The sequence below is a fragment of the Montipora foliosa genome, chromosome 7, assembly GCF_036669935.1.
Source record: "Montipora foliosa isolate CH-2021 chromosome 7, ASM3666993v2, whole genome shotgun sequence".
Classification (NCBI taxonomy): domain Eukaryota; kingdom Metazoa; phylum Cnidaria; class Anthozoa; order Scleractinia; family Acroporidae; genus Montipora; species Montipora foliosa.
The window spans coordinates 17,962,439-17,989,100 of record NC_090875.1 but is presented as its reverse complement, the minus strand read 5'-3'; the positions used below and the strand labels follow the sequence as shown (position 1 = coordinate 17,989,100).

Sequence of the window (26,662 nt, the reverse complement as noted above, 5' to 3'; positions counted from 1 at the left end):
GCATTCTCTGTACTATAGAAGGAGACTCCTAACGGCAAAAGCTTTCTCCAGGAAGAAAGCCGTTCCTGTATTACAAAGGATCTACTTATGCCTCCGATTTTGTTGACCAACACCGCCATTTTGCTTATTGCAAAATCGCCCCAGGCCCTCCCAGCCTCCGTTGGCGTAAACTGGGTTACCTGTGGTACGAGTTACACAAAGAGTACTTAGAATAATCATAAGAGTAGATGTGATTGTAAGAAGCGTTTTTGAGTTGTCATTTTAATCTGTCTTGGTCCTCACTTGTTAATGAATGACCCAAACGAATAAGATCACGGTAGAGCATTTCAAAAGAGCATTTTACGCTTACAATGTCAACAGCGTTCGGTGGAAGACAGAAACGCAAGCCCCTTGTCAAAACCATTTTTTCAGCCTCTTCCACCTAAAGCTGTTGACATAGTAAGCGTAAAATGCTCTTTTGAAACGCTCTATCGTGATCTTATTGGTTTGGGTCATTCATTAACAAGTGAGGACCAAGACAGATTAAAATGTCAACTCAAAAATGCTTCCTACAGTTACATCTACTCTTATGATTATTCTAAACAAAAGTGAATTCTAACTAAGGATGAGAGAGTACTTATGCGCTGCAACGCTGGCTGGGCCAACCCTGGAAAGAAAAAAGAAAAAAGCCTAGGAATCCAATAGGTACTCCTTGGTAACTCCTACAATGGAACTGAAGCACGCCAGGGGATTGAGCTCGAATGCGGCATATTTCTCATCATCCCCAAAGCTGCTCAGTCACTTTTTATTTTTGTAATAGATTCTTGTTTATAAACAATTTTTGCATAAATTATTACAATTTGATCAAGAAATCCACCCAAATGCACAGTGCATGAGCTTAAAGAAATATTGTTTGGCTTCCCAAATAAATTTTATTTTACACTTGAATGTCCAAACAAATATTTTCTGATGTGCTCAACTTTGGCTACCTATTAATTAATCATTTGCAAGAAAGAAGACTTGAAATACAAAATGGATAAAATTCTCGTCATCTTTAAATTTATGAAAACAACTCGCCGCAGTATCAAATATCAACCCAAATATGCAAATATTCTTATAGTAATCTTATAATATTCTTATAGTATTCTTATAGTATTACTGACGTTACACAAATCACTTGACTTGACTCTGAAGATGACTTCCGCTCAGGTTGTCGAAACGTCAGTCAATGTCATCTCAAACAGTCCTTCTCAGGACTACACTCACCCGGACGATCGTACTTTACTTTATGATATGACTCCTGGGTTCAAACCATTTACAACCATTTACAAAAGAAAGCTTGTTATCCATTTTCTGCTTCTTTACTCAAGAGAAGGGTTTTTCAGTAAAGGGTTAACTAATTTGCTAGCCTGAACACAGGCTCAACGTGCATCGAAAGGCGGGGGAAGGGGGGGGGGGGGCGGTCAACAGCTTGGTATTCCTGTTCTGGGACTCCCTCTTAGCTTACCCAACTAAGTCTCTCCCTCAATTGAAGGATTATTCTTAATTGCTAATTTGTTCCAAGGGAAGTATCCCCTGGATTATCGTTCATTTTGGACACTGAAAGCTTGATAGCGATCATCAGAATGGCATGGCAAAGAATGGCATGGCAAAGACTATCCAGAGCTCATCTATCCATGCGGCCGTTTTGGACTTCGCCAAAGCTTTCGATAAGGTCCCTCATAGGCGACTCCTAAGGAGGCTGCAGTACTATGGAATCCAAGGGTCGCTCTTAAAGTGGTTAGAGTCGTTTCTTACACAACGTTTTCAATCAGTTGTTTGTGAAGGCCAGACATCAAGTCAATGTCCAGTGACTTCTGGCGTACCCCAGGGTACAGTCCTCGGTCCCTTGCTCTTTTTATTATACATAAACGACTTACCAGATACCGTGCAATCATCAGTTAGGCTCTTTGCGGACGATGCTTTACTTTACGGCATTGTCGCTGGCGATGCGGACTGGGACCTTCTTCAATCTGACCTACGCAGGTTAGAATCCTGGCAGTATCACTGGCAAATGGAGTTCAATCCTTCCAAATGCAAAATTGTTACCATCTCACATAAGAACAATCCACCCCAGAGAAAATATGTCTTCTGTGGCTTAGAGCTGGAACAGGTGGATACCGTCCCATACCTTGGGGTCACCATCAGTAACAAGCTCAAGTGGTCAGCCCGTGTTTCTATAACAGCAGCTAAAGCAAGCAAATCACTGGGTACAATACAACGCAACCTTTGGAATTGCCCAAAGAAAGTAAAAGAAATTGCATATACATCCCTAGTACGACCGAAGCTGGAATATGCAAGTGCGGCTTGGAACCCGTTTTTAAAGAAAGATGTCAGTGCTCTGGAAATGGTTCAACGTAAAGCAGCACGGTTTTGCTCACAGAATTATGATAGATATGCTAGTGTTACGGGCATGATTAAAGACTTAGGGTGGGCCACGCTGGAAACGAGAAGAAGGCAGGCTAGATTAACGCTTATGTATAAACTAACTCATGGTCTTATTGATATCGATACCCGAAAATATTTGATTCAACATCCTGAGAGTCGCACGAGGGGAACCCATCAATTTAAATTTCGCGTGCCATATGCAAATAAAGACGTTTTTAAATTTTCGTTTTTTCCAAAAACTATAACGGACTGGAACTGCCTCCCTGAGGCTATTGTTTCATCATCCTCCTTAGAAACCTTCAAATATAGGTTAACAGCTTTTCTTAAATAATAGCTATATTTAGTTTGATATAGTTTTCTTTATTTAAATTTTTAAATCATCATTTAATATATTGATATTTGTTTTTTTTATGGTTGGTGTGATAACCGAACGGTTCTTACCGACCTAAATATATGTAAATGTAAATGTAAATGTAAATCCTAACTTCTTAAGTCTGGCTGCTCGCCTGAACTAAACCGTGGTACACTCACGCGTACTCGTAGCACAGAGGATAAATAACATGCCCCGAAAACACGTTGTTCAGTGAACATACGTATAGCAATTTACAGAATTTATCTCTCTGTATGAAGTAGCACTGGCAAGACGCTTCCCTTCTGTACCATTCATCGTGAAAAAGCTCAGAGGATCTTTGAGGATCTTCTAAGGATCTTTAAAAGATCTTCACAGATCTGCAAAATATCTTTTAAGATGAGGATCTGGCTTTCAAAGATCCTTTTACACGCTTCGATTTGACGGCGCTCAAGTTAATTTTCTCATTTAAAACGGATTATTCATTTCGCGCGCACCGGTGGCTCAGTTGGTTGAGCACCGGGCTGCCATGCGAGAGATCGTGAGTTCGGCTCCGAACCAACACTCAGCGTCTTTCAATAACTGAGGAGAAAGTGCCGCCTTTGTAATTTCACCCACAAATGGTTAGACTTTCAAGTCTTCTCGGATAAAGACTGTAAACCGTAGGCCCCGTCTCACAAATATCTTCCATGTTCATAACCTCACTGTGGGACGTTAAAGAACCGACACACTAATCGAGAAGAGTACGTAGGGAGTGAAATTCCCGGTGTTGTGGATGTCCTATGAGAGTATATGGCTGGCTGGGTATAGCAGGTCCACGTCAACTGAATAGCTGCGAAACATCAACCTGCTTAAACAAACAAACATTTAATTTTTTTATTTACTCAAAGAAATCAATGCGAGATACCTGCATAAAATTAACGCTTTAAAGTTACAACTACGTCGATAACTTAATGAAAATATGGTCACGGTTGCACTTTGAAGCCGTTACTTGTGAAAATGATCAATGGCGCATCATGTAATCTACACGTACTTCGTAGCACGTTAAAGTAAACTACATTTTCCATTAAATAAAATATTCTCCTACTTCTACCGTTACTTGTGTAAAATAATGAAAGGCGCTTCATATAATTTACCTGTACTACGTTTAAATAAAATAAATGTTCTTTGATTAAAAGATACTTCTACTTTGACCTGTTAGCACTCATTTTCCCTGGAAAGATTAACAGTTTTGCTAGTTCCTATCTTTGACAACGTAACAACGTATTGTGCCAAGTTGAAAGGTCGTGAGTCCATTTGTACTTGTTCTCACGTGACCTACTGCTGCTTATATTGTGTGCACATGGTTTAGCGAATACCACGTGAAGAACGAGTGGCATAAAAATGACCGAAACTGATCATTTATAGACTCCTAACTGAAGCGTGAAGTCTTATGTCGGTTGGGAAAATCGAACAATATATTGCATCATAGAAACTGCATTTGTTTGCTTTCCATCGAAATTTCTAAAGAAATTACAATTACATTTATATGTGGTTTGCACGTTACGTCATCGCCGCCCTGTAATGGACGCAAACAATAGAAAAACGTTAAATAACAATGACCACAACCAGGTTTTCTGAGCCCGCGGGACTGAGCACCCCCATGCAGCAAACCATTGTTTTAACGAAAACCGCTGGTCAGCAACCTGGTTCTGGTTATTGCTGTCTAAGGTCTTCCCAAACAATAGGCCATTCCGGAATTGCGCAGGGAACCTGGGCGAGTTTCAAATTTGAATTAATCGGTAAATTGACACTATCACACCATCACATGAAACATTGAGATTGGCCATCTGTCCAAGTTTGAAAAGAGAGAGCAAAAGAGAAGCAGCGTTTTAGAGCCCCTGATTGACACCTGGTAGGGAAAGGAAGATGGGGGAGGGGGATAGGGGTAGTTTAAGTTTGATTGAACGAAACTGGTTCCTAATTTTTCGCTCTAGTAAAAGACCAATTCGGATAAATCAATGTTGTACCCAATTCACATCCTTTGGGAATAAAACGTTTTGATCCAGGAATTTCCATATCATTTAAATCCGAATGCAACATTATCATGCAACTGCAACACACGAAGAACCTTAACCCCGAGAGATTTAAATTGAGTACAACATTGAGTTAGCCGAATCAGTCTATTTAGCATAACACTGTAATTTCCATTTTCGGGTATGGAACTAATTCAGCATTTACATCAACTTGTTAATTGAAATCCATCCGAAAAGCTATTGTAATAACAAGAAAGTCTCTTCTTCATAATGTCAACCTCTTTTTGGACGGACTGTCCAAAATAATACCCTGCAATACCACCAATTCGCACAACACCCTGTGAAGAAAGCGACTGAATCTGTTTTTAGTGAGTAGCGAAGAAATGCCTTGAAGAGATTGTGCGTTGCATTGGAACAGCAAGTTTGTTCACGAATTCCCTCAGTGAATAATTAGTAACGTCAGATCGATTGATAACGTCAGATCGCTTAAATACTCGGGTGTAAGACCATTTAAGGCTTTAAAGACCATAATAGCTTTTCTTTTTGTCGCTGCATACCCAACTTTCTCAACTCAAGGATCTAGTAATGACTAAGAAACAAAACAAAAACGATATTTAGTAAACAGTTGATTTTTACTCTGATCAACAATAAGAATTTGGTTTTTGTCTCTGGTCAAAGCAATCTTCTAATGGCAAATAGGGTGCTCGTTTTCGACTTTCGAGTTGTGAGTGCATCGTTTTCGAGTTTGGATTCGGCTTCGTTTTCGACTTTGGCGTGCTTAGTTCGTTTTCGACCTTTTGGGTGCTTTCGTGCTATGTTTTTCGTTTTCGAGTGCTTCCTTTTCGATACTTCTCCTGCCCTAATGCTCTAAGAGCAGAATAGGCAAGCATGCTGGTTTGGTTAGATGTGCATGTTTATCGGCAGTAAGGCTCATATCCAAATCGTCGGGTGTTCTCAAAGCCGGAGACTTTTTTTCTTATCTTTACCAGGCGTAATTTCATTTTCCGTCTATTTGTAATAATGCAGGAGTCAAAACAACGCGATATCACAGAGCTAATAATAGAACGATTTCCGTTATATATTCAAAACTGCACTGAACTGAACAAATCACTTTCCGCGCCCTCGCCAAGTAAACAAGATTCTTCCAAACTGCTGTCTTCTCGTCCTGCTGTAATATCTGTATTGTTTTAATCGAGTCTTTTAAGTTATTTGCAAAAGGTAAGTTAAGTGCTTCATAGGTTATACAACGGCTTAGGAACAATCAATTCTATTCGAACATCGCTACTTTGCAACAAGGCATGTATGGTCAGATTGTTACTCGAGATCAGGCTGGCTCAAAAGGCGCGCTTTTCAGTTTGCTAAGCTTATCAAAAAAAGTCGTGTCACTTTATCTTAGAACTCGATTTAAAGATTGAAACGCTTACATTTTGCTTTTGACAGCATTACAGCTTGTTTTAGTCTCTTTAAAGTTTAATTCATGCCATATACATTTTAGATTAGTTTCACACTGTGACAAAGGAACGGAAACCAACTGTATGTTTCTAGTACATTGACGCAAAAAAAGTAGTTTATGAAGCACTGATCATTCCAAGAAAAAAAGGTGTGATTTCTTTCCTTACTCGTGTTTCTCTTTTTCCTTTTTTTATCAGACCGCAGATTTCGTTGCTTGGTCACACTGTAAGTGCTGTGCTGCAAATGCTGTCTCCCCGAGTGACTCAGGAATCGCCGAAAAAGGTGAGTAATTTTAAATTTTACTACTATTATACTTAAAGCCTGAGTATTGCGACTGGTTCTGTGAGTTCGACTACAGTGCGCTAACGGCCGGGATTAGAATTCAGGACGAATAAACAATGTCCTTATAGCCACCAGTGTTTAAAAAACAACCGCAACGCCTGCTTAAATTGAACAAAAGTTTCAGGCGTGCAACAGTTAATTGTATCTATTGCATCAGTGGTGACGTAAGTTATTGATCGATGTGAGCTTAAATAAGTCCTGTTCCAAGGATGGTAAACTACAGTTTTTATGCTAATGGCCGACACTTAATTTACTTTTAAGTCTTACTACCTGTCAATTTTGCCGTACCAGTCAAGTGTTATGGTCTAAAGGCAGGGAGCTCCTAACTTATCATCGTGTTTGATTCGTGAGTTTTTCCCAAGTTTGATAGGTCTTAGAGCCGTCCAATAAGCCATCTAATTGAGGTTTGGATAAAAAAAAAACCGATTTCTTCACATGTATAAAAATATTTATTCTTATTAATACCACTCATGTATTTGGTAGCAAAATCTTTCTTCCCTCTGTCTTCAACTACTTTAAGTCCTTTGTTGCGATGTATGACTATCCACTAACGGAAGATTTAAGGTTCAAATACCATTATAACATGAACAGGTTTAGTCCATATCATGCCTGCGTCAACATTGTTTTCGGAATGTTCAGATATTCAGTTTTAGAAGCGATTTTAGGTGATTTTTTGGGGGAAGTTTGCAGTCTGTAACAGACATCGATATGGATGCCTCCGTCCCTTCCCCGTCAAAAAGACTTCGAACATAAAGTATTATGTTCTTATCCCAGCGCAATGCAATTCCTTTCTACCTGTGATGGACTTACGATGGTTCGGCACTGTTCGTAACATTAATGCTCCAATAGCGGCGGGTTTTGCTAAAAGCAGGCCCGCGGTCCACGGCCGGCAACGGCCTAGCGGCCAGAAGGCAGCGGCCCGCGGCCCACGGCCTGCGACGGCCCGGCAGCCCAGTCCTGATTTTCCACAGTTTTTTGCCCAGCGGTAAATCTACGCGCATGCAAAGATCGAACAGGGTTTGGGCGTGCAAAGTTTGAATTTGATTACCATTTAATCATTTGAATCCTTTTTTCTGTTTGTTGCATGTTGTTCAGATAGAAACGTTTTCATTCTCTGTTCATTCATCTCTTTACAGAAACCGTTAGCACAATAGAGGACTTTCATTATCGAACGATGTAAGTTATTTTCAAACCATACTTTGAAAGTGAAAATATCATAAATAATGAGATATGTGAACTGCGAATCTTTTTTTTTTTTTAAGTTTCAGAGTTACACAAAGAAAGCATGCAAACGCAAATCGACCGCCTTTCATAACTGTTGCCTGCCATTGCAAAGAATTACCGTATGATCATCTGATTAAAATGTGAGAATGTGATTGCTTGATAAAGTGACAACGCAACTCAGTGACAATTCGCAGTTCACATATCTCATTATTTAGCTTATGAAATTTTCCATCTAGAACTGTGGTTTGAAAATAACTTAACATTGTTTGAGAATGGACTTCCTCTCTATCGGGTTCTGTAAACAGACGAATAAACAGAAACTGTGGAAAATCAGGACTGGGCCACCGGGCCTCCTGGCCGCTGGGCCGTCGCGGGCTGTGGGCCGCGGACCACTGGGCCTTCGGGCCGCTGGGCCGTCGCGGGCCGTGGGCCGTGGGCCGCAGGACTGCTTTTGGCAAAACCCTCCAATAGCTCATGAACAAATTATCTAACTAACTCAATGAACCACTGATCCTTGGCGTGCAGTTATAACTTATTGTGAACACCTAGTCAACTGTGATGAAATAATATAAATAGGACCTTTATGTCGAGTCCTCATCCTTAATTTTTTCTGTGCTAAAGTTGTCATTGTTCTGGGTTTTTAGTGATAAGTGACGTTTAGACCTCTCTAATTAAATGAAACGCGTTTTGTCGTATAACGATAGGTGTGTCAAATGCAAAACAAAGGGGCATGAATGCATAAAGATTCAAGAAGCAAATTTTCAGAAGGAATATTTGAAGCTCTTGTTCTTTCCAAAGCGTTAGTTCACTATTGTACAGCATTTCAGCTCACTCGGTTTTCATTTGCAACGCCATTCTGAGTTTTGCAAGTGCTGAACTTGATAGGAATTATTTGATTTTATTTGTTTAATGGTTAAGCAAGTAAAGCAGAATTGTTGTGCTCAGTGGTTGACTTGTTAAAAAAAGGAGGGTGTGATTCGGAGTTATTGTTTAGCTGCATGATTCAGACATGAAAATATTGCGGTCAATGTAAAGGATACCGAGGATACGACGGACTGCGGACTGCGGACTGCGGACTGCGGACTGAGGACTGTGTGGACTGCGGACTGCGGACTGTGGACTGCGAAATGCGGACTGCGAACTGCGGACCGGGTATAAAACGAGGACTGAGTATGAAATGCGGACTGAAGGCTGCGGACTAGGCACAAAACGCGGACTGAGTACAAAACACTGCGAAAAAGGCACGGAGCAATTAAATGGCGACAATTTCGTGCCATAATGGTCATAATTGTCACGTGATAGATGTTAGCATGGCCGGTTTAATGTATTTATCAGAGGCAAGACACGAAAGTAATTTATGGAATCATTCGCAGGTCAACAGCTTTATGTACGGAAATCGAGAAATTTGAAGGACTTCAGTGGGAGATGCCATTCTGATATTTAGACAGGTGTCTGTTTACCTATTCGCAAAATAACTGTTTTGTTGCGATTGATACAACTTTTTGTTCACCTCAGTGTCGCACAGGTCCTTCTGTAAACAGCACTCTGCAAAGAAAAGAAAAGTTATTGTCCATGTCGTGATTTACGCGTACACACTACCGACTTCATCTTTAGCCTCTTACGCAGACTTTGGAAGTAAAGATTGTGTGACGAGCCAAAACACTCTTCGTGCGTGTTGAATCCATACGGCCATCCTGGCTTGAACTACGACAACAACAGGGATTTAGTATAAAAGATGGAAATATACGAAGAGTTGAAGTTTATGCCCAAAATGTTTCCGTTCTTCTCCCCCAGCGCTAGAACGACTTTATAATAAATGGCCTTTCTTTTCCTTTCCTTTTCCTTTTAACTCGTGGAGTAAAGTACAACTTTGAGATAAAATCTCTACTCTTACTTTCTCGATCCCAATCGATGTTACGACTGAGCATTTCTATGTACGTGACAATATTTTGACACGGAATAAGAGGACTCAAGGCCTTTATACGATCTGCATCTGGGCCAATTCAATCCTAGTTTTGTTCTCTACTCTGTTTTTTTGATACTCAGTCCTTGTTTCATACCTAGTCCGCAGTCCGCGTTTTGTACCTGGTCTGTGTTTTATACTCAGCCCGTCTTTTACCTAGTCCGCATTTTATACCCAGTCCGCAGTACGGGTCCGCAGTCCACAGTCCATCTTTTATACTGACCGGTAAATATTGACCCGTTTTAATTGCATCCCGGAAAAGGGAATTTTCCCTCTTTCACTATTCAGTGCTCTGTGGCTCCATAAATACGTCCGTTTCTACAGTCAACCTTACTCAACCATTGTAAGTGGCCGTTACCAAACAGTTCCTATTTCAAATCCTGTTTGGCTTATCCTTCAGTAAAAGGCTGAATGTGTTGGCGCAAAATGATTGATTATTGCATCCACTCATGGCTTAAATCTTGAAACTGTTTAAACCAAAGCCAATTCCCTTATTGATAGAAACAGAAGTCAGTTTTATTTATGTTGCTTAAATTAATCATCGTTTCCCTCAAATAAGCTAATGGCAAATTCGTCCCTTTTAGATTTTACAGGTAAAACTTCCAGTCAAGTCTTTAAAAAGCTTGTTGCTTGTAGAAACATCTTACCACATCTTAAAATTAGGCTTCAGAAATAAGAAAAAAAAACCAATGTGAATGGTGTCGAAAGGCACACCTCGATGTTAGCTGTAACCCGGCTTCCGGTGCCCCAGTGTGTTTTAACCCTCTTCACTTGGATGCGGTAATACTGCAGGTCATCCCTCACTCAATCTTGAAAGCGAAGCTTGGCTAAACCTCGACAATGATACCAACTGTTATGTTCTAAACATATAGATGAAATTAATACGTGGATATCTACTGCTACAGGTGCCCATAAACGTATAAGACCATTCGTCTCACAACAAGGCACTGCCCTCCAAACCTATCAACAGTTCAACTTACCCCACTTTGATTATTGTAGCTCCGTTTAGGGCGATTGCAACTGAACGTAAGTTGATACAGGCTTTTACTGATCACATACTCGACAAAATCATTCCATCGCTTTGTTGCCATAACAACTTTCGTGTTGCACCCTAAAACCTCTTGTGCACTCTAACCTATTTATGCATTCGTCATTAACAAAAAACAGAACCCGAATATTCTGTTGAGTAAATAATAAGTATGTACCTATGTATAAAGTGTAAGTCTCGGAAGATCAAAACCTTGGATCGCCGGGCTCCTGGCAATCGGTATACAAATGTAAGAAAAATTTTGTAAAATAAATTAACATCTCGAAACCTCAATTTAAGCAATAGAAAACGTTTTCCGCGTTTGCATAGCCTGATATAAACACGAGAGGGGTTGGGAGAATTCGAGACAGTTATGCAAACCCGAGACGAAGTCGAGGGTTTGCATAATTGTCTCGAATTCTCCCAACCCCTCGAGTGTTTATATCAGGCTCTGCAAATACAGGAAAAAAGTTTTCTATTGCTTTTATAAAATATTTCTCAAAGGTAATTCAACAAATAAGGAAAATGCTGGTTTTTTCACTTTTTGATTGAAACAGATTTTCTTGACACACGTTCTCATTTCCTACCAACCAATCAAAACGCGCGTCTGAATAATACATATGAATGAAGGGGTAGTTTCTAAAGAAACTGTGGTGCTGCGTCGGTGGGGAAGTAGTATACAAAAATTTGGTTTATCAACGGAGTTGATAATGTAAATTGACCACCGTACAGAGATTCTAAAAGCTGACGTTTCGAGCGTTAGCCCTTCGTCAGAAGGGCTAACGAAGCTCTGACGAAGGGCTAACGCTCGAAACGTCAGCTTTTAGAATCTCTGTACGGTGGTCAATTTACATTATCAACTCCGTTGATAAACCAAATTTTTGAATAATACATAACCAATCAAAGTTCGTGAGATGCCACAGCCGTGTTTACATACTCTCATCTATTCACAGCTATTAACCAATGGAAGTGCGCGTACTATCCTAATTATTTTTTAAAATAGAATTATTTTACAGTTATGTGCGTAGTTACCTGGCCTTTAAATGAAAGTGAGGCTGGAGTTGACCTTGTCATGATACACACCTGCCTGCTTTTCTTATGTTAATGATTTTCTCATGATAATAACTTAAAGTTGAAAGCAGCAAGGTTTCTATCAAAACATGGTTAATTGTAGCCTCACTTTCATTGATAGGCCAGGTAACTATACTAAGCACACAACTGTAAAATAGTCTAGTTTTAAATTTCAAAACGAAACGCTTTTGCTCCCCACTGAAATTTTGCATGGCAAAGGGCCGAAAGAAGTTCTCAGATTCGGTTTAGAACTTTTATGGGGAGAATAAGCGAGAATAAATTAGCAAGGATAAAAATTTTAAAATCCCCTGGAAGAATTCTACAGTGGTTTAAAAACTTAAAGAATAGGACTGAGCGGTACAATTTTCAGTACAATCCATTTCACCGTTACGAGAGAATGACTTGGTAACAAATAATACATAATATTCCATAACCTTTTATTACTTTAAAAAGCAGATTAAACATCAAGTGTCTTTACCTTTCTTTCCTTCCAGCTTCATCATTGATTTGACATTGGACCACCTCGTCGAAAAAGTTTTAATTCTTCTTTAGTTATTGAAGAATGGTAGATGGAGAGTTAGAAGCTGTAGAGCAGCGAATGCTTGATCTTGCCATTGCGATAAGTGTAGAAGACAAGAATCGTGAAGGAAGGGCTTATTTTTATCTTGGCCGTGCTTACCTCAACCTACCGAATTATCAACAGGCCATAAAAAATTACGCACAAGCATTACATATTTTCATAGAAACAGGCTGCAGGGCCGAGGAGGGATCAACTTATGGAAATCTGGGAGTTGCCTATTTTCGTCTGGGTAATTTCAAACATGCCATTGAGTACTTCAAAAAACGTCTTAGTATTGCAAACGAAGTAGGGGATAGGGCTAGTGAGGGATCAGCCTATGGAAATCTGGGAAGTGCGCATCTTAGTCTGGGTAAATTTAAACAAGCCATTGGGTACTTCGAAAAACATCTTAGTATTGCTAAACAAGTAGGGAATAGGGCTGTGGAGGGATCAGCCTATGGCAGTCTCGGAACTGCCTGTTACAATCTAGATAATTTTAAACAAGCCATTGAGTACCACGAAAAACATCTTAGTATTGCAAAAGAAGTAGAGGATAGGGCTGGGGAGGGATCAGCCTATAGAAATTTGGGAATTGCCTATCGCAATCTAGGTAATTTTAAACAAGCCATTAAGTACCACGAAAAACATCTTAGTATTGCAAAAGAAGTAGGGGATAGGGCTGGTGAGAGATTAGCCTACGGAAATCTGGGAAATGCCTATCTTGATCTAGGTAATGTAAAACAAGCCATTGGCTACTACGAAAAACATCTTAGTATTGCTAAAGAAGTAGTAGATAAAGCTGGTGAGGGATCAACTTATAAACATCTGGGAATTGCCTATGGCAAGCTAGGTAGTTTTAAACAAGCCATTGAGTACTACGAAAAACATCTTAGTATTGCAAAAGAAGTAGGGAATAGCGTTGCGGAGGGATCAGTCTATGGAAGTCTCGGAACTGCCTATGGCAATCTAGGTAATTTTAAACAAGCCATTGAGTACCACGAAAAACATCTTAGTATTGCAAAAAAAGTAGGGGATAGGGATGGTGAGGGGTCAGCTTGTGGAAATCTGGGAAATGCCTATCGCAATCTAGGTAATTTTACACAAGCCATTGAGTGCCACGAAAAACATCTTAATATTGCTAAAGAAGTAGGGAATAGGGCTAGCGAGGGATTAGCCTACGGAAATCTGGGAAATGCCTATCTTGATCTAGGTAATGTAAAACAAGCCATTGGCTACTACGAAAAACATCTCAGTATTGCTAAAGAAGTAGCAGATAAAGCTGGTGAGGGATCAACTTATAAACATCTGGGAATTGCCTATGGCAATCTAGATAATTTTAAACAAGCCATTGAAAACTACGAAAAACATCTTAGTATTGCTAAAGAAGTAGCAGATAAAGCTGGTGAGGGATCAACTTATAAACATCTGGGAATTGCCTATGGCAATCTAGGTAATTTTAAACAAGCCATTGAGTACTACGAAAAACATCTTAGTATTGCTAAAGAAGTAGCAGATAAAGCTGGTGAGGGATCAACTTATAAACATCTGGGAATTGCCTATGGCAATCTAGGTAATTTTAAACAAGCCATTGAGTACCACGAAAAACATCTTAGTATTGCAAAAGAAGTAGGGGATAGGGATGGTGAGGGGTCAGCTTGTGGAAATCTGGGAAATGCCTATCGCAATCTAGGTAATTTTAAACAAGCCATTGAGTGCCACGAAAAACATCTTAATATTGCTAAAGAAGTAGGGAATAGGGCTAGCGAGGGATCAGCCTATAAACATCTGGGAATTGCTTATGGCAATCTAGGTAGTTTTAAACAAGCCATTGAGTACTACGAAAAACATCTTAGTATTGCAAAAGAAGTAGGGAATAGCGTTGCAGAGGGAGCAGTCTATGGAAGTCTCGGAACTGCCTATGGCAATCTAGGTAATTTTAAACAAGCCATTGAGTACCACGAAAAACATCTTAGTATTGCAAAGGAAGTAGGGGATAGGGATGGTGAGGGGTCAGCTTGTGGAAATCTGGGAAATGCCTATCGCAATCTAGGTAATTTTACACAAGCCATTGAGTGCCACGAAAAACATCTTAATATTGCTAAAGAAGTAGGGAATAGGGCTAGCGAGGGATTAGCCTACGGAAATTTGGGAAATGCCTATCTTGATCTAGGTAATGTAAAGCAAGCCATTGGCTACTACGAAAAACATCTTAGTATTGCTAAAGAAGTAGCAGATAAAGCTGGTGAGGGATCAACTTATAAACATCTGGGAATTGCTTATGGCAATCTAGGTAGTTTTAAACAAGCCATTGAGTACTACGAAAAACATCTTAGTATTGCAAAAGAAGTAGGGAATAGCGTTGCAGAGGGAGCAGTCTATGGAAGTCTCGGAAATGCCTATCGCAACCTAGGTAATTTTAAACAAGCCATTGAGTGCCACGAAAAACATCTTAATATTGCAAAAGAAGTAGGGGATAGGGATGGTGAGGGATTAGCCTATGGAAATTTAGGAATTGCCTATTGCAAGCTAGGTAATTTTAAACAAGCCATAAAGTACCACGAAATACATCTTAGTATTGCAAAAGAAGTAGGGGATAGGGCTGGGGAGGGATCAGCCTATGGAAATCTGGGAGCTGCCTATCGCAATCTAGGTAATTTTAAAGAATCCATTGAGTACTGCGAAAAACATCTTAGTATTGCAAAAGAGGTAGGGAATACGGCTAAGGACAGATCAGCCTATGGAAATCTGGGAAATGCCTATCTTAGTGTAGGAAATTTTAAACAAGCCATTGGGTACTACGAAAAACATCTTAGTATTGCTAAAGAAGTAGGGGATAAAGCTGGTGAGGGATCAAGTTATGGACATCTAGGAATTACCTATCGCAATCTAGGTAATTTTAAACAAGCCATTGAGTATCTCGAAAAACATCTTAGTATTGCTAAAGAAGTAGGGGATAGGGCTGGGGAGGGATCAGCCTATGGCAATCTGGGAATTGCCCATAATGACCTGGGTAATTTTAAAGAAGCCATTGAGTACTACGAAAAACATCTTAGTATTGATAAAGAAACAGGGGATAAGGCAGGGGAGGGAGTAGCCTATGGAAATCTAGGAAACGCCTATAAAAGACAAGGTAATCTTAAAAAAGCCATTGAGTACTACGAAAAACATCTTAGTATTGCTAAAGAAGTAGGGGATAAGGCTGGTGAGGGATCAGCCTATGGAAATCTGGGAACTGCCTATTTTAGTTTAGGTAATTTTAAACTAGCCATTGAGTACTACGAAAAAAGTCTTAGTATTGCTCAAGAAGTAGGGAATAAGGCTGGTGAGGGATTAACTTGTGGAAATCTGGGAAATGCCTATTTTGTCCTGGGTCATTTTAAGGAAGCCATGGAGTACCATGAACACAGTCTTAGTATTTCCAAGGAAATTGGAAACTGTCTAAGAGAGGGAATCGCGTGGTGTTCGGTAGGTCATGTTCATGAATTCTCTGGTTCCTTAAGTAATGCACTTAATTGTTATCATTTAAGTATAAAACTTTTAGATGAAACAAGGAATAGCCTGAAGTCAAAAGATGAATGGAAAATACGTTTTCGTGATTCTCATCGCTTGTGTTACACTGCTCTGTGGAGGACACTTTTGAAGAATGGAGAGATTGAAGAAGCTTTGTATGCTGCTGAGAAAGGTCGAGCACAGGCTTTGGTGGATATTTTGAAAGAACAATACGACATTGACTCTCAGTCGTTTTTTGCACTTGCTCCGAAGCAAACTCTTTCAGCTGCGTTAGAGCTTTTACCTTCACAAGCTGTTTTTATGGCACTTGACGAGAACAAGATCACGTTTTGGGTGCTAAGAAGAGGCAGCAAGATCAGCTTTCGACAAAACGAAATCGCGAATGGAAGTGCTGACTTGTTAATGAAAGCTATTTTGAAAGGGATCGACGTAAGGGATAGTGTCACATGCGAGAATCGGTCTTTGGATCCACTACGGAGTGACCTGTCTTGCAGCAAAAAACGTATCAGTGAGGAAACAGTTTTACCATCTTCATCCTCCATTACCTCTTTACAACCGTTGAATGATGTCTTACTCGGGCCAATTGCAGACTTGCTCCAGGGAGATGAGTTAATCGTTGTTCCCGATGGACCATTTTGCTTGGCTCCATATTCTGCATTGAGTGAATCTATCAGGATCCGCACCGTTCCTTCGTTGACCGCCTTTAATGTGATCGTTGGTGCACCTGAAGACTTCCACAGTAAGACTGGAGCACTGCTTGTAGGTGATCCGTGGTTGAAGGACGTTACTAACAAGAGAGGGCAGCCCATTTTGGCACAGCTTCCGTTTGCAAAACAAGAAGTAGAGATGATTGGAGAACTTCTACAGACAAAACCGCTGACTGGAAAAAGTGCCACAAAAGCTGAGGTGCTGAAATGTATGCAATCAGTTGCTTTAGTTCACATTGCAGCACATGGATGCCCAAAAACGGGAGAAATTGCTTTAGCCCCAAATACCGAACGGAAATCGCCAGTTCCCAAAGAGGAAGACTTCATTTTGAAAATGTCGGATGTTCAGAAAATTTCTCTTCGAGCAAGACTAGTTGTGCTGAGCTGTTGTCACAGTGGCCGGGGAGAAGTGAAATCTGAGGGAGTGGTGGGAATTGCGAGAGCTTTCCTATGTGCTGGAGCTCGGTCTGTTTTAGTCTCACTCTGGGCAATTGATGACGAGGTAACGCTGGTGTTCATGAGGAGCTTCTACAAGGACCTGCTAGATGGAAAAAGCGCAAGTGCAGCTCTTCAACGAGCAATGAAATCTTTGCGAGAGTCAAAGGAGTATTGCGCTATAAAGCACTGGGCGCCATTTCTGCTGGTTGGCGATGATGTTATTCTGGAATTGCAAAAAAAATGGTAGGTGAAGTTCGAGTTTAACTCAGAAGCAAGAGTACTTTCAAGTTGGAAACCTGACGATAGGAATAAAATAGGCTTAAGATGGCATGATAATGAGATGCTAGCTTCGTAGGGTAAACAATTCAAAGTTTCCTTGGACACGCTTTTGTCACAAATGTTATTTCCACATGCCTATCAGGCATGCACAGAAGCATGAAAGATACATTTCACATTGGTGGACAAACTGTTTTCTTTCAGCCTTTTCTAGCTTTTTGTTAACTGGTGAAGCTGGCTGATTTACCACCTCATGATGTCTCTTTTGGTGTTTCCGTTCTCCCATAGATCTCTGAACGTAATCTTTAGTAAGGAATTCTAAGACAGCATCGTCCTGCACGGAGCCATTCGCATCCGCGCAGTGTGTGTGCTCGAAAGAACCATCTACATGTATATTTAGAGGTGTTTTTAATTTTTTTTTCATCCAGAATCGATCGCGAAGGTGCAGGAAGACCACCTGGCCGAGCCCGATGCTTCAGTGATTGCCGAACTTTAAAAAAGTGTAGAACGGGTTAACAATCATGGTTATGCCAGTAGAACAAACTCCAAAGCTTTAGTAGAAGTTTACTGCGTTAACTGAACCAACAGACTTAGATTATTTTTAGTTAAAGATAATTATGACAGAAAGCTTAGATCTTTAGTAAAGCGTCAGTTTTTCCTATTTTTTCGATACTACCTTTCTCATATAACTTCAAAATGCAATGGCGATCAAATATTAGTGCTATAGTTGAGTTGCCAAAAATCATGTTTGATTTATTTCCTTAAAACTTTTTAAGATGTAGGAGTGTAAGCCAGTTTCGAAATAAAAGATAAAAAGCGCTTCTGCTGATGACCCTTAACATCAGGCTTTTACCATGATAAAGAAAAGCGACACCATTGCAACATTCTAAGATCGCAAAATAGAAATTAAGCGAAGGGCGAATTTTTTCCCTATTCTTGTCCTGCATAACAAATGAATGAATCATCAGCAATAAAGAAGACGTTTTTCAGTTCTTCATAAATTTTGTTTCTGTATAGGGCTTACTCGATCCCTCGAGTTATGGGTGGTGTTTTTAAGCTAAGTGAAAGAATGTTTGCATTCCGCCGAAAGTAGTTCAAATCCTGGGATAATCGTTGGGAAACCAACAAATCCGCACCCTGCTGGCAGTCTTTCTTTTGCTTTCTCGATTTTGGCGTTCTCGGGAAAGACTCTTCATGAATCGAGTAAGATCTTTATTGAGTATGCGCTGCATGTTGTCAGGAGTGACAGTCTTGGATCCAGGCCCAATATATTGGTTTTTCCACGGTACAGCGGGCTCAATTTTAACCATCGGTTTTATCACTAAACGGATGCTTGAACCGGAAAAACGGGTTTGACGAAAGAAAAGAAGATTGACTAATCAATCCATAAGGTCGGGGTGCGGCCGCTTCAAAGAGTTGACTTGATTCAGGCAGAGCCTCCTTTTCTCCTCTTCAGTAAAGAAAAAGACAAAAGGAGACTCTGCTCACGGGGTGACAAATCCGCTGGAAAGTTAGAAAAAAAAAATCCCTGGAGTATATTTATAGCCATCTTCACAACTAAAAAATTTTAAGGTGGCGCTGAATCCGCTCCAGAAAATCTTTCATATCTTTCAAATTGCAGAGTTTTTTATCTTAGCTTGCTAACCCCTCTTCAGCAATAAAATATAGGGGTCACCTGGTTCGTTTCGGAGATATAAGCATTAAAAAACAAAATATAGGGAGTTTTTAGATGACTTCCTTCCAAATAGTACACTTGGTTGAGAGTGTTGGTTTGAGCCTCCTCGAGGGAAGAGAGTTTACTTGCAGCCTATACTATGGCCTTTAATTTACAACATTTCCGTTGCAAGGGTCAAACTGATGAGAATTGAATATCCGAGTTTTGTAACGCAACCGAATGTTAACTTCACGTTTTAAACAGAAACCCCAATTAATTATAAGTCTCTGTTGCATTTTGCGTTTTTTCATGCAACTTTTCTTGAAGCACCATAGCGAGACAAGGTTCACACTTTACAACTGCCAACGACAAGGTGAAACAAATCGCGGAAAGTAGAATCCATTGCCCTTTGCGTATTGGTTTACGCAAGTTACCAACGAAGTTTTCGAGTAATGCGTGCTGTAAAATCCGTCCTTCAACTTGTGACGCAACGGCTTGCGTCATCAGCCAATGAAAATGTTCGTTTAACCTCATGAGATCATCGAAAGCCAGACAAATTGCAAAAAACGTTGTCCAGTGTACCAACCGTCAAGCGAATAGCTTTGCATTGTGAGAACTCTTGTCGAAACAAAATTGAGAGACAAGCTGGACGAAAATTGCCGAGTGTAACAGTGCCTTAATGGGTGAAGTAAGTAACGAAACCATCTAACGTTGGATAAGACAACGCACTCTATATTTTTTTTATATAAAACTTTATTAGAAATTAAAAAGTATACTCAGTTTTACAAAATGTATAAAAATGTGTCATCCAAATGCACATACAAAATAAGTCTGTATATTAATGTTTGCTTTGGGAAGAATGTTACTAAACAGCTTCCAAAAAAAAAAAAACACATTGAAAAGCGGTATAAAAAGAAGAGGCATTAAGCACCCTGGGGACGAAACAGTTTTAAAATCGGGGATTAGAATGTAATAACTAATGAAGTGTATATCTACAGTTTGTAGGTCTCGGCACCGAGTTTAAAAGGGTTTTCTTTCAAGGGTGTTTCCTTTTCGATAGCTTCGGTGTCGATACTATCCAAAAAAGACGACAAAGCTCTGCTTTCAAAGGCCAAGGTGTGCACTTTTTTCAATTGCTACTCTGTCCATGAAAACAGGGATTTCTTTTCGTCTTGGTGTAAACATACTAACAAACAGTTTTAAGTTGAGCCACAAACAAAGTCTGGAAAAGTTAAGTAGTCAAAATGAAGCCGAATATGCCACAACAAAAGAGGATTTGTTTGGGTGGCAATATGACCGTTATTTCATTTTTTGCTTTGATTTTTGTTTTTGTTTTTGTTTCCGGGTGGGGGTAGGGAGGGGGAATAACCGCATCAAAATTACTTGTTATAGATTGCAACGATAAGTTTTTTTTACAACTAAGCTATTAAATGACCCCGGAATAAGAGAATTTACAAACGAGTGCCCCTACTTCACATTTCAAGCAGTAATGTGCGCATTTGTCTGACATATCATTGACTGAATAGTTTTTTTATGATGACAGCAAATTCCAAGAAAAAGATCCTTATTTTTTCACTTGTCATGCCGAGTTAGTAAAACGTATTTAAGGTTGTGATAATTGCATACCTCTGCCAAACGAGCGCTTCGCAATCGTGCTTTTCGTTTGTAGCGTATTACTTACATCACAGTTGCAAATAAACACATAGATACGCGCCAACACCACATTCACTCCCAATCCAGCTGAGAGCGTTGTCGGCTTAGAGCTGTCCAAAATGCCATTGTAGTCTGGAATGTGGAAAATAAGGGAAAAAGCAATTACAAGTCAAAGCCTGTGCGATGAAGCGATGAAGCGATGAAGCGCTGGTAACGAGACAGACTAATTATTGTCGAGTTAGGATTTCGAGTTAGATTTCTGGTTGGATTTTCCAGTTGGATTTTCAAGGTGGATCAGCTAACTCAAAAATCCAACTCGAAAATCCAACTCGAAAATCCATTTTGCCCGCAAGTTACCTTAACCATGGCGTCATGATGACTCCGAAAAGTCGGATTCTATCGTTCATTTTTCTTGTCTATATGATAGATGTTATAACAATCATAATAATAGTCGATGAAAGTAATAGTCTAGTTGAAGATAGCGAACGTGGCGTGATAAGTTTAACTAATTAAATCAAGGTGTGATAGAACACTTTTCAAATGACTGTCGAAAGTAATTACTCGATTGCGATTGCTACGCTCAGTGATTGGCTTAAAAACTCGCGCCAGTTTTTCAACCAATGAGAAGAGAAACGAAAACCAATTGCCACTTGCACACGCCGATTTTCCCGCGCTTTGAGCAGGTTACGAGTAATTGCTTCGAATTCTGATTGGCTCATCATGCTGCCTGCGCCACTTATGATTGGTTAGAGTAATTGCTTTGGTTTAGGTTTTACGAAAGTCAATCGAAAATCGCTCTGACAGGTTGTGATCATATTACCTACTACACTGACCAGGGTATTAGAGTTTTGTCCTTTATGTGGAAGTAAAAGCGTAACAACTTACGTTTTTAGATACCGAAAAAAAGAAGAAGGGCACCGGTGGCTCAGTTGCTTGAGCACCGGGCAGCCATGCGGGGGGTCGTGAGTTCGACTCCGGGCGGACCAACACTCAGGTTTCTTTTGGCCGCTTGGCCAAAAGAAACGGAGGGCTCTGGGGACGAGAAGAGTCAAAAGATAGGTTGTCTAGAACACTCCATGTAGTTAAACCTATCACACCACGTTCCCTAATCTTTAAATAGACTATTACTTTAACAGGCAATGAGAGCGGTTTTCACATGACAGTCGAAAGTAATTACGTTTTGCGATTGGTACGCTTCGTGACTACCTTAAAAATATCGCGCCGGAATTTCAACCAAGAAGACACTTCTTTAAGCGTTTACGCGGAATACCATGTGGCGTAGGAGTAGGGTGACACATTTTGAAAGAGGTAGTTTATATAATTTGAGTGGCAGTCAAATTTGCCAAGTACGCAACAAAATAAGTAAATGTTTCTGCAGCCCGTTGAAGTCGGGATGGGTCATTCATAACTACGGATAATGTACCCGTAAACATTCGCCTAACGCTTGCAAGTAAATTCAACAGGTGACCTAGCTATAGGGGTAGTTTGTTTTGGAACAGGTTGTTGGAATGGGTCGGAAATAACGTGGATCTACTGGATGCAGCGTTATGTCTATTTAAGATTTTGCAGGATCTAGTATGTATGTAGAGTGACTTTCAAGAGAGAACAGTGAGGCAAGGGAGGTTGAATATTTTTCACAGGTCACAGATCAGGTTTACATTGTCTTGACATCACTAAAGTAACGTACCCAAACCACTTTCCTAATGTAAACTTAGGTCAAAATAATAGTTTTTAGGGTTAGCTCTAATGACGGGTTTGGGTTGTTTTATCATTATTACAACAGTGACCTGTAAAAAATACCTGCCGAGGGTGAAACACTAGTGTAGTAACACAGAAAAATTGTAAAAAAAACATTATTCTATTTAATGTAGTTAATTGAAAACCGGTATCCAGCTGCAAAGGTTTGAAATTAACAGTGTTGTGAATAATGTGGCCGATGACCTCCAGCTCTAGCTAGGTAGCTAACTGATGAAGATCGTGAAACTATCATCTACATCTAGATCTAGATGTTCCAGCACTCGGCAAAGTCCTTTTTTGTCTTATGGCTGTTCTGCTTAGGTGGCCTCATACACGGTAAGCCTTTTTAGAGACACCACGCCAAGCCGGCCACTTATGCTGGAGAGAACAGGACAGCCTCAACACCGGGGACTACATCCCCTACTCTTATCGAATTATCCCACAGGGAAGTTATGAACATAGAAGGTATTTGTGAGACGGGGCCTACGGTTTATAGTCTTTATTCGAGAAGACTTGAAAATCTAACCATTTGCAGATGAAATTACAAAGGCAGCACTTTCTCCTCAGTTATTTTAAATTAAGATCCTGAGTGTTGATCCGGCCGGGGTTCGAACCCGTGACCCCCTGCATGACAGCCCAATGCTCAACTAACTGAGCCACCGGTGCGTGGTAATTAAAGAAAAGATGACATCCGTGGATCATAACATTTGAAAGAAACTAAGAAATTTCGGCCATTTCCCTTGACTAATGAAGCAAAAAATTAAATGAACGACAAGCTTTCTTTCAACTTATTCTTGACTAACAGGAATTAGTCAAATTTCCAGGAAATCACCTTAAGCATTCCGTTTACATGAAACGGCAAAGGACAAACACCTTATTCCAAAATGGCCGCCATTTTAGAATTCATTTGCTTGCTTGCAAATTAGCTCTTTTTGCCTTGTTCTTAAACTTAAAATTCAAAAGAATATTTAACCTTAAAGAGGCAAGAATGATTAATTTGCAAACAAACAAAATGCTACTGAAATGGTGGCCATTTTAGAATAAGGTCAGTGTATGTCACTGCCTCTCTCTTTTGAGAAGTGACCCGGTATAACTATGCAGATAAGTGGCAAAAAATGAGATACAATTAAACGAGTCTCTCAACTCGTTTTTAACAGGGGCACCCAACAAATGGCTTTTCCGGCAGGACAAGTTTCCGGAATTTCGAGAAACAGGTCCCTGCTTCTCTGGGTACTCCCGTTTTCCCCTTTCTTCAAAAACCAACATTTGATTTATTCTTCAATTATTAGGGAAAGGTTGGTTTTTAGGGGCCGCGGAGTACGTTTGTCCAGGAGGAAAAAACACTGTGGGGAAAAAAGTGGTGGAGTGCTCTGGAGACAAAGAAAATTCAAATTAATTCCTTAGTTAGCTTTCCAACAAGAAAATCTTGAACCGGAAGTAAAAAGGGCTGATGTGGCGAAATGGGGTTAGCTTGCGCAAACCCGGTCGGTAAGCTAATGATGATCAGTGTCTTTGTTCAAAAGTACGATATTACTTAATGCTTACACATTCTAACTTAAGGCCACTTAAAGCTTCACACAGACTCTTGCTTTTCAGCGCCCCCATGTTTAGTACTATTGACGACTCGTATGAACTCCTAGAATCGTATGTCTCCAGAGCCCTTAGTTTTGTAATGTGAAGGTCCCGCCAGCGAAGAGAAACGATGGATCTGGAAACGAGAATGGAAAAACTCAAGGAGGGTGATGTCTGTAACGTAAAGGTGTTGTGTACTTTGTAAATATACTCAGTTGCGCATGTGCGCCATTAGTTTTCCAGGAACCATTTAATAATCAAATGAAGGGCTACGCAGAGAAAAGAAATTTTTGAAGAAAACTCTTTAGTGTATTGATGTGAAAGTCTCCAGTGGAAATTCCAAATCTTAAACCAACTTAGAAAGCTACCACTTAGTTGACAAGACGTTCGAACGCGTGCGTCAGAAAACAAGTAAAGGAACTATTCATTTCACAAACTACGCTCAACAAAAAACTTCGTGATTACAGTGAGAGATCATAAATTGTAGCTCCGGTAAAGAAATAATGAGACGTAATTTCTTTTATTACTCGGAAAAAGCAAGGGGAACATCACCATTTAAGATCATTCACTCCGATTTTAACAGGTGTCGCCGAGACATCAATGAAAACATACATCGCTTAATTGACTCATCGTGGCTAATACATGCTAATAGTCACTATCTCCTCCCAAAAACACGTCAGCGTAAATACCACTTTTCAATAACTTCATTCTTAGCAATATGGCAGGACTCTTCTCATTCGAACGTAGTTTGAAGGCCCAGGGTCCCGATAACTTTTCGGGCCCGAAAGGCGCTTATTTTGATAGGCTGGTCTTTTACCATGTTTTCAAGGTAACAAAATGGAAAATGTCTGTGGAGTTTGATGACTAAAACCCTCTCTGTTCTTAAGATACAGAGGGTATTGTGACAGCCGAAAAAGGCCCAAAAGGTTTCGGGACTTTCGCGAAACGGGACACATGTCTCTTTTAGCTTAGAGTTTGGTCGGGAGTAATCGGATTTTTTTCCTAGTATTCCCGAGTTATCATCGACAAATACATCTCGCCAAGGTTTCCAATATTCAAAGACCTGTTCTAGGGCCTTTTATATACATGTACCATTCTTATAGTCTCTTCAATTCCTTAATCCACATGAACGGTCACCATAAGTTTACACAGTTCCATTGTAATCACCTATGTATGCTTTTCCAAGGTGTTTCTCAAGAGAGGATAGACATCGATCCCGTTTTTCAACCCAAAGCGGCGAAGACGTTTTGGGGAAAAAAGACATTTGTAAGTATTTACCGAAACGGCAAGATCCAAGCGGGGAACGATGGTTCAGTTTCGACAAAGTTACTTCTTTTGTTAATAAGATTCACGATGAATATGTTGTTGGATTATTACCAGAAAGGCAATATAGCTTTGAAAGGGTGAGTCAGGTCGTAGCTCACAAAACGGGGTTGAGATTGCGGGCTAAGAGAATAATAAAACGAACAAACACACATCAATGCAATGCTTAAGAAAATACAGGAAGTGTGATCCTGGAAAGCCAATGAAAAATGATGTTCAGCGAGAGGTAAGACTCAGGAATTCACAAGAAGAGGCTTCCATATATTTTGATCATGGCCAACAGCTTTAGTCACCAGCTGCATTGTTGTTTTATTGGTCAACACGATGGCGCGTCAAGCATCTCGTGTTTGATGTTGTCGAGCCAACATTTTTCATTTGTACATTGAGCCACGCGTCCGAAAGCGCTACTTACGCAACAAATTTTGGCAAGCAGTATTCCAGTTTATATCCGTTGTTATTTTGCAGACGTCAGTTAACATGGAAACTATAGTGGCCTGTGACCTTATGGAGGAGAAGAAGGGCAACGGAAAAGCACAGTTTAGAATAGTATACTTCAGTCAGAATGCTCGAGAATTTAAACATTACGATTTTGAAACGGAAGCATATGTTGCAGGTGAGGTTTTGATCGCAGGTTTGCTGGTTAAGAGGGCTCAACTCAGTTTCAACAAGTTCAAGAGACCATGTCATCAGAAGGACTGATTCTGCAACACTACTTCATGTGGTCGCAATATTGTGGTACAAAATGGGAAACCAATTAATGCTGAACAAGATACTCTCGTTATTGTGACGTAATAGGTCACCATAGCAACAAACTTAAAATTTAAAAAATGATTGGGAGCGTTCAGAGCCACCTTAGCTTTACCAGTTGTGAAGTTAGCTCTGAACCCGCAACAGAAGCAGCAACAGGTTTTACTCTCTCTAATGCCAGATGACCTTGCTCCCCAACTGGGGGTACCCTAGGGCCTTTGAGGTGTCGATTGGTTAGAGGAAAAACAGAAGGTGTTTTAATATATGTGGCTCTACTGATGCTTAGGTAGCCATTGCTTCACAATATTGAACAATATCTGTTGGTTTAAATGGTACCATAACATAGCTGTTTGGTGATACGGTGTTGTAGAGGAAATCCCTCGAAATTATACGGTTTCTTGAAAGTGATGAAACTGGTTTGAGCCACCTTAATACTAGTGGTTTCCATGGGAGGCGCGGTGGCCTCATGGTTAATGTTCTCGACTCCGGATCGAGTGGTCCGAGTTCGGCTCCTGGCCGGGGACATTTTGTTATGCTCTGGCGCAAGACACTTTACTCTCACCGTGCCTCTTTCCACCCAGGTGTGTAAATGGGTACCGGCGAATTTAATTTTATTTTTATTTTTATTTTTATTTAC

General features: G+C 40.2%; 3 protein-coding genes across 4 annotated transcripts in view; 1 reads left to right on the top strand and 2 right to left on the bottom strand.

Moving 5' to 3' along the window:
* The window catches only part of LOC138010972 (methylglutaconyl-CoA hydratase, mitochondrial-like), a 12,361-nt gene extending 12,228 nt beyond the window's left edge, over positions 1-133 (bottom strand). Inside the window, exon 1 of the mRNA XM_068857995.1 lies at positions 1-133. This exon is cut by the window's left edge and continues 53 nt beyond it. Coding sequence (XP_068714096.1) covers positions 1-119 — 119 coding nt within the window. The 5' untranslated portion in view covers positions 120-133.
* The window catches only part of LOC138010973 (methylglutaconyl-CoA hydratase, mitochondrial-like), a 53,415-nt gene that overhangs the window by 12,383 nt on the left and 14,370 nt on the right, over positions 1-26,662 (bottom strand). The window lies entirely within an intron of this gene.
* On the top strand, positions 5,894-25,185 carry LOC138010970 (tetratricopeptide repeat protein 28-like). 2 transcript variants are annotated; one of them, XM_068857991.1, is made up of 5 exons: positions 5,894-5,988; positions 6,420-6,504; positions 12,344-17,306; positions 23,673-23,871; positions 25,142-25,185. In XM_068857991.1, exons 3-4 carry the CDS (start codon positions 12,412-12,414, stop codon positions 23,785-23,787), a joined length of 5,010 nt encoding a protein of 1,669 aa, XP_068714092.1. In that variant the 5' UTR covers positions 5,894-5,988; positions 6,420-6,504; positions 12,344-12,411; the 3' UTR covers positions 23,788-23,871; positions 25,142-25,185. The 2 variants fall into 2 exon arrangements, with proteins under 2 accessions (XP_068714092.1, XP_068714093.1); XM_068857992.1 differs by lacking the exons at positions 23,673-23,871; positions 25,142-25,185 and adding an exon at positions 17,768-18,295.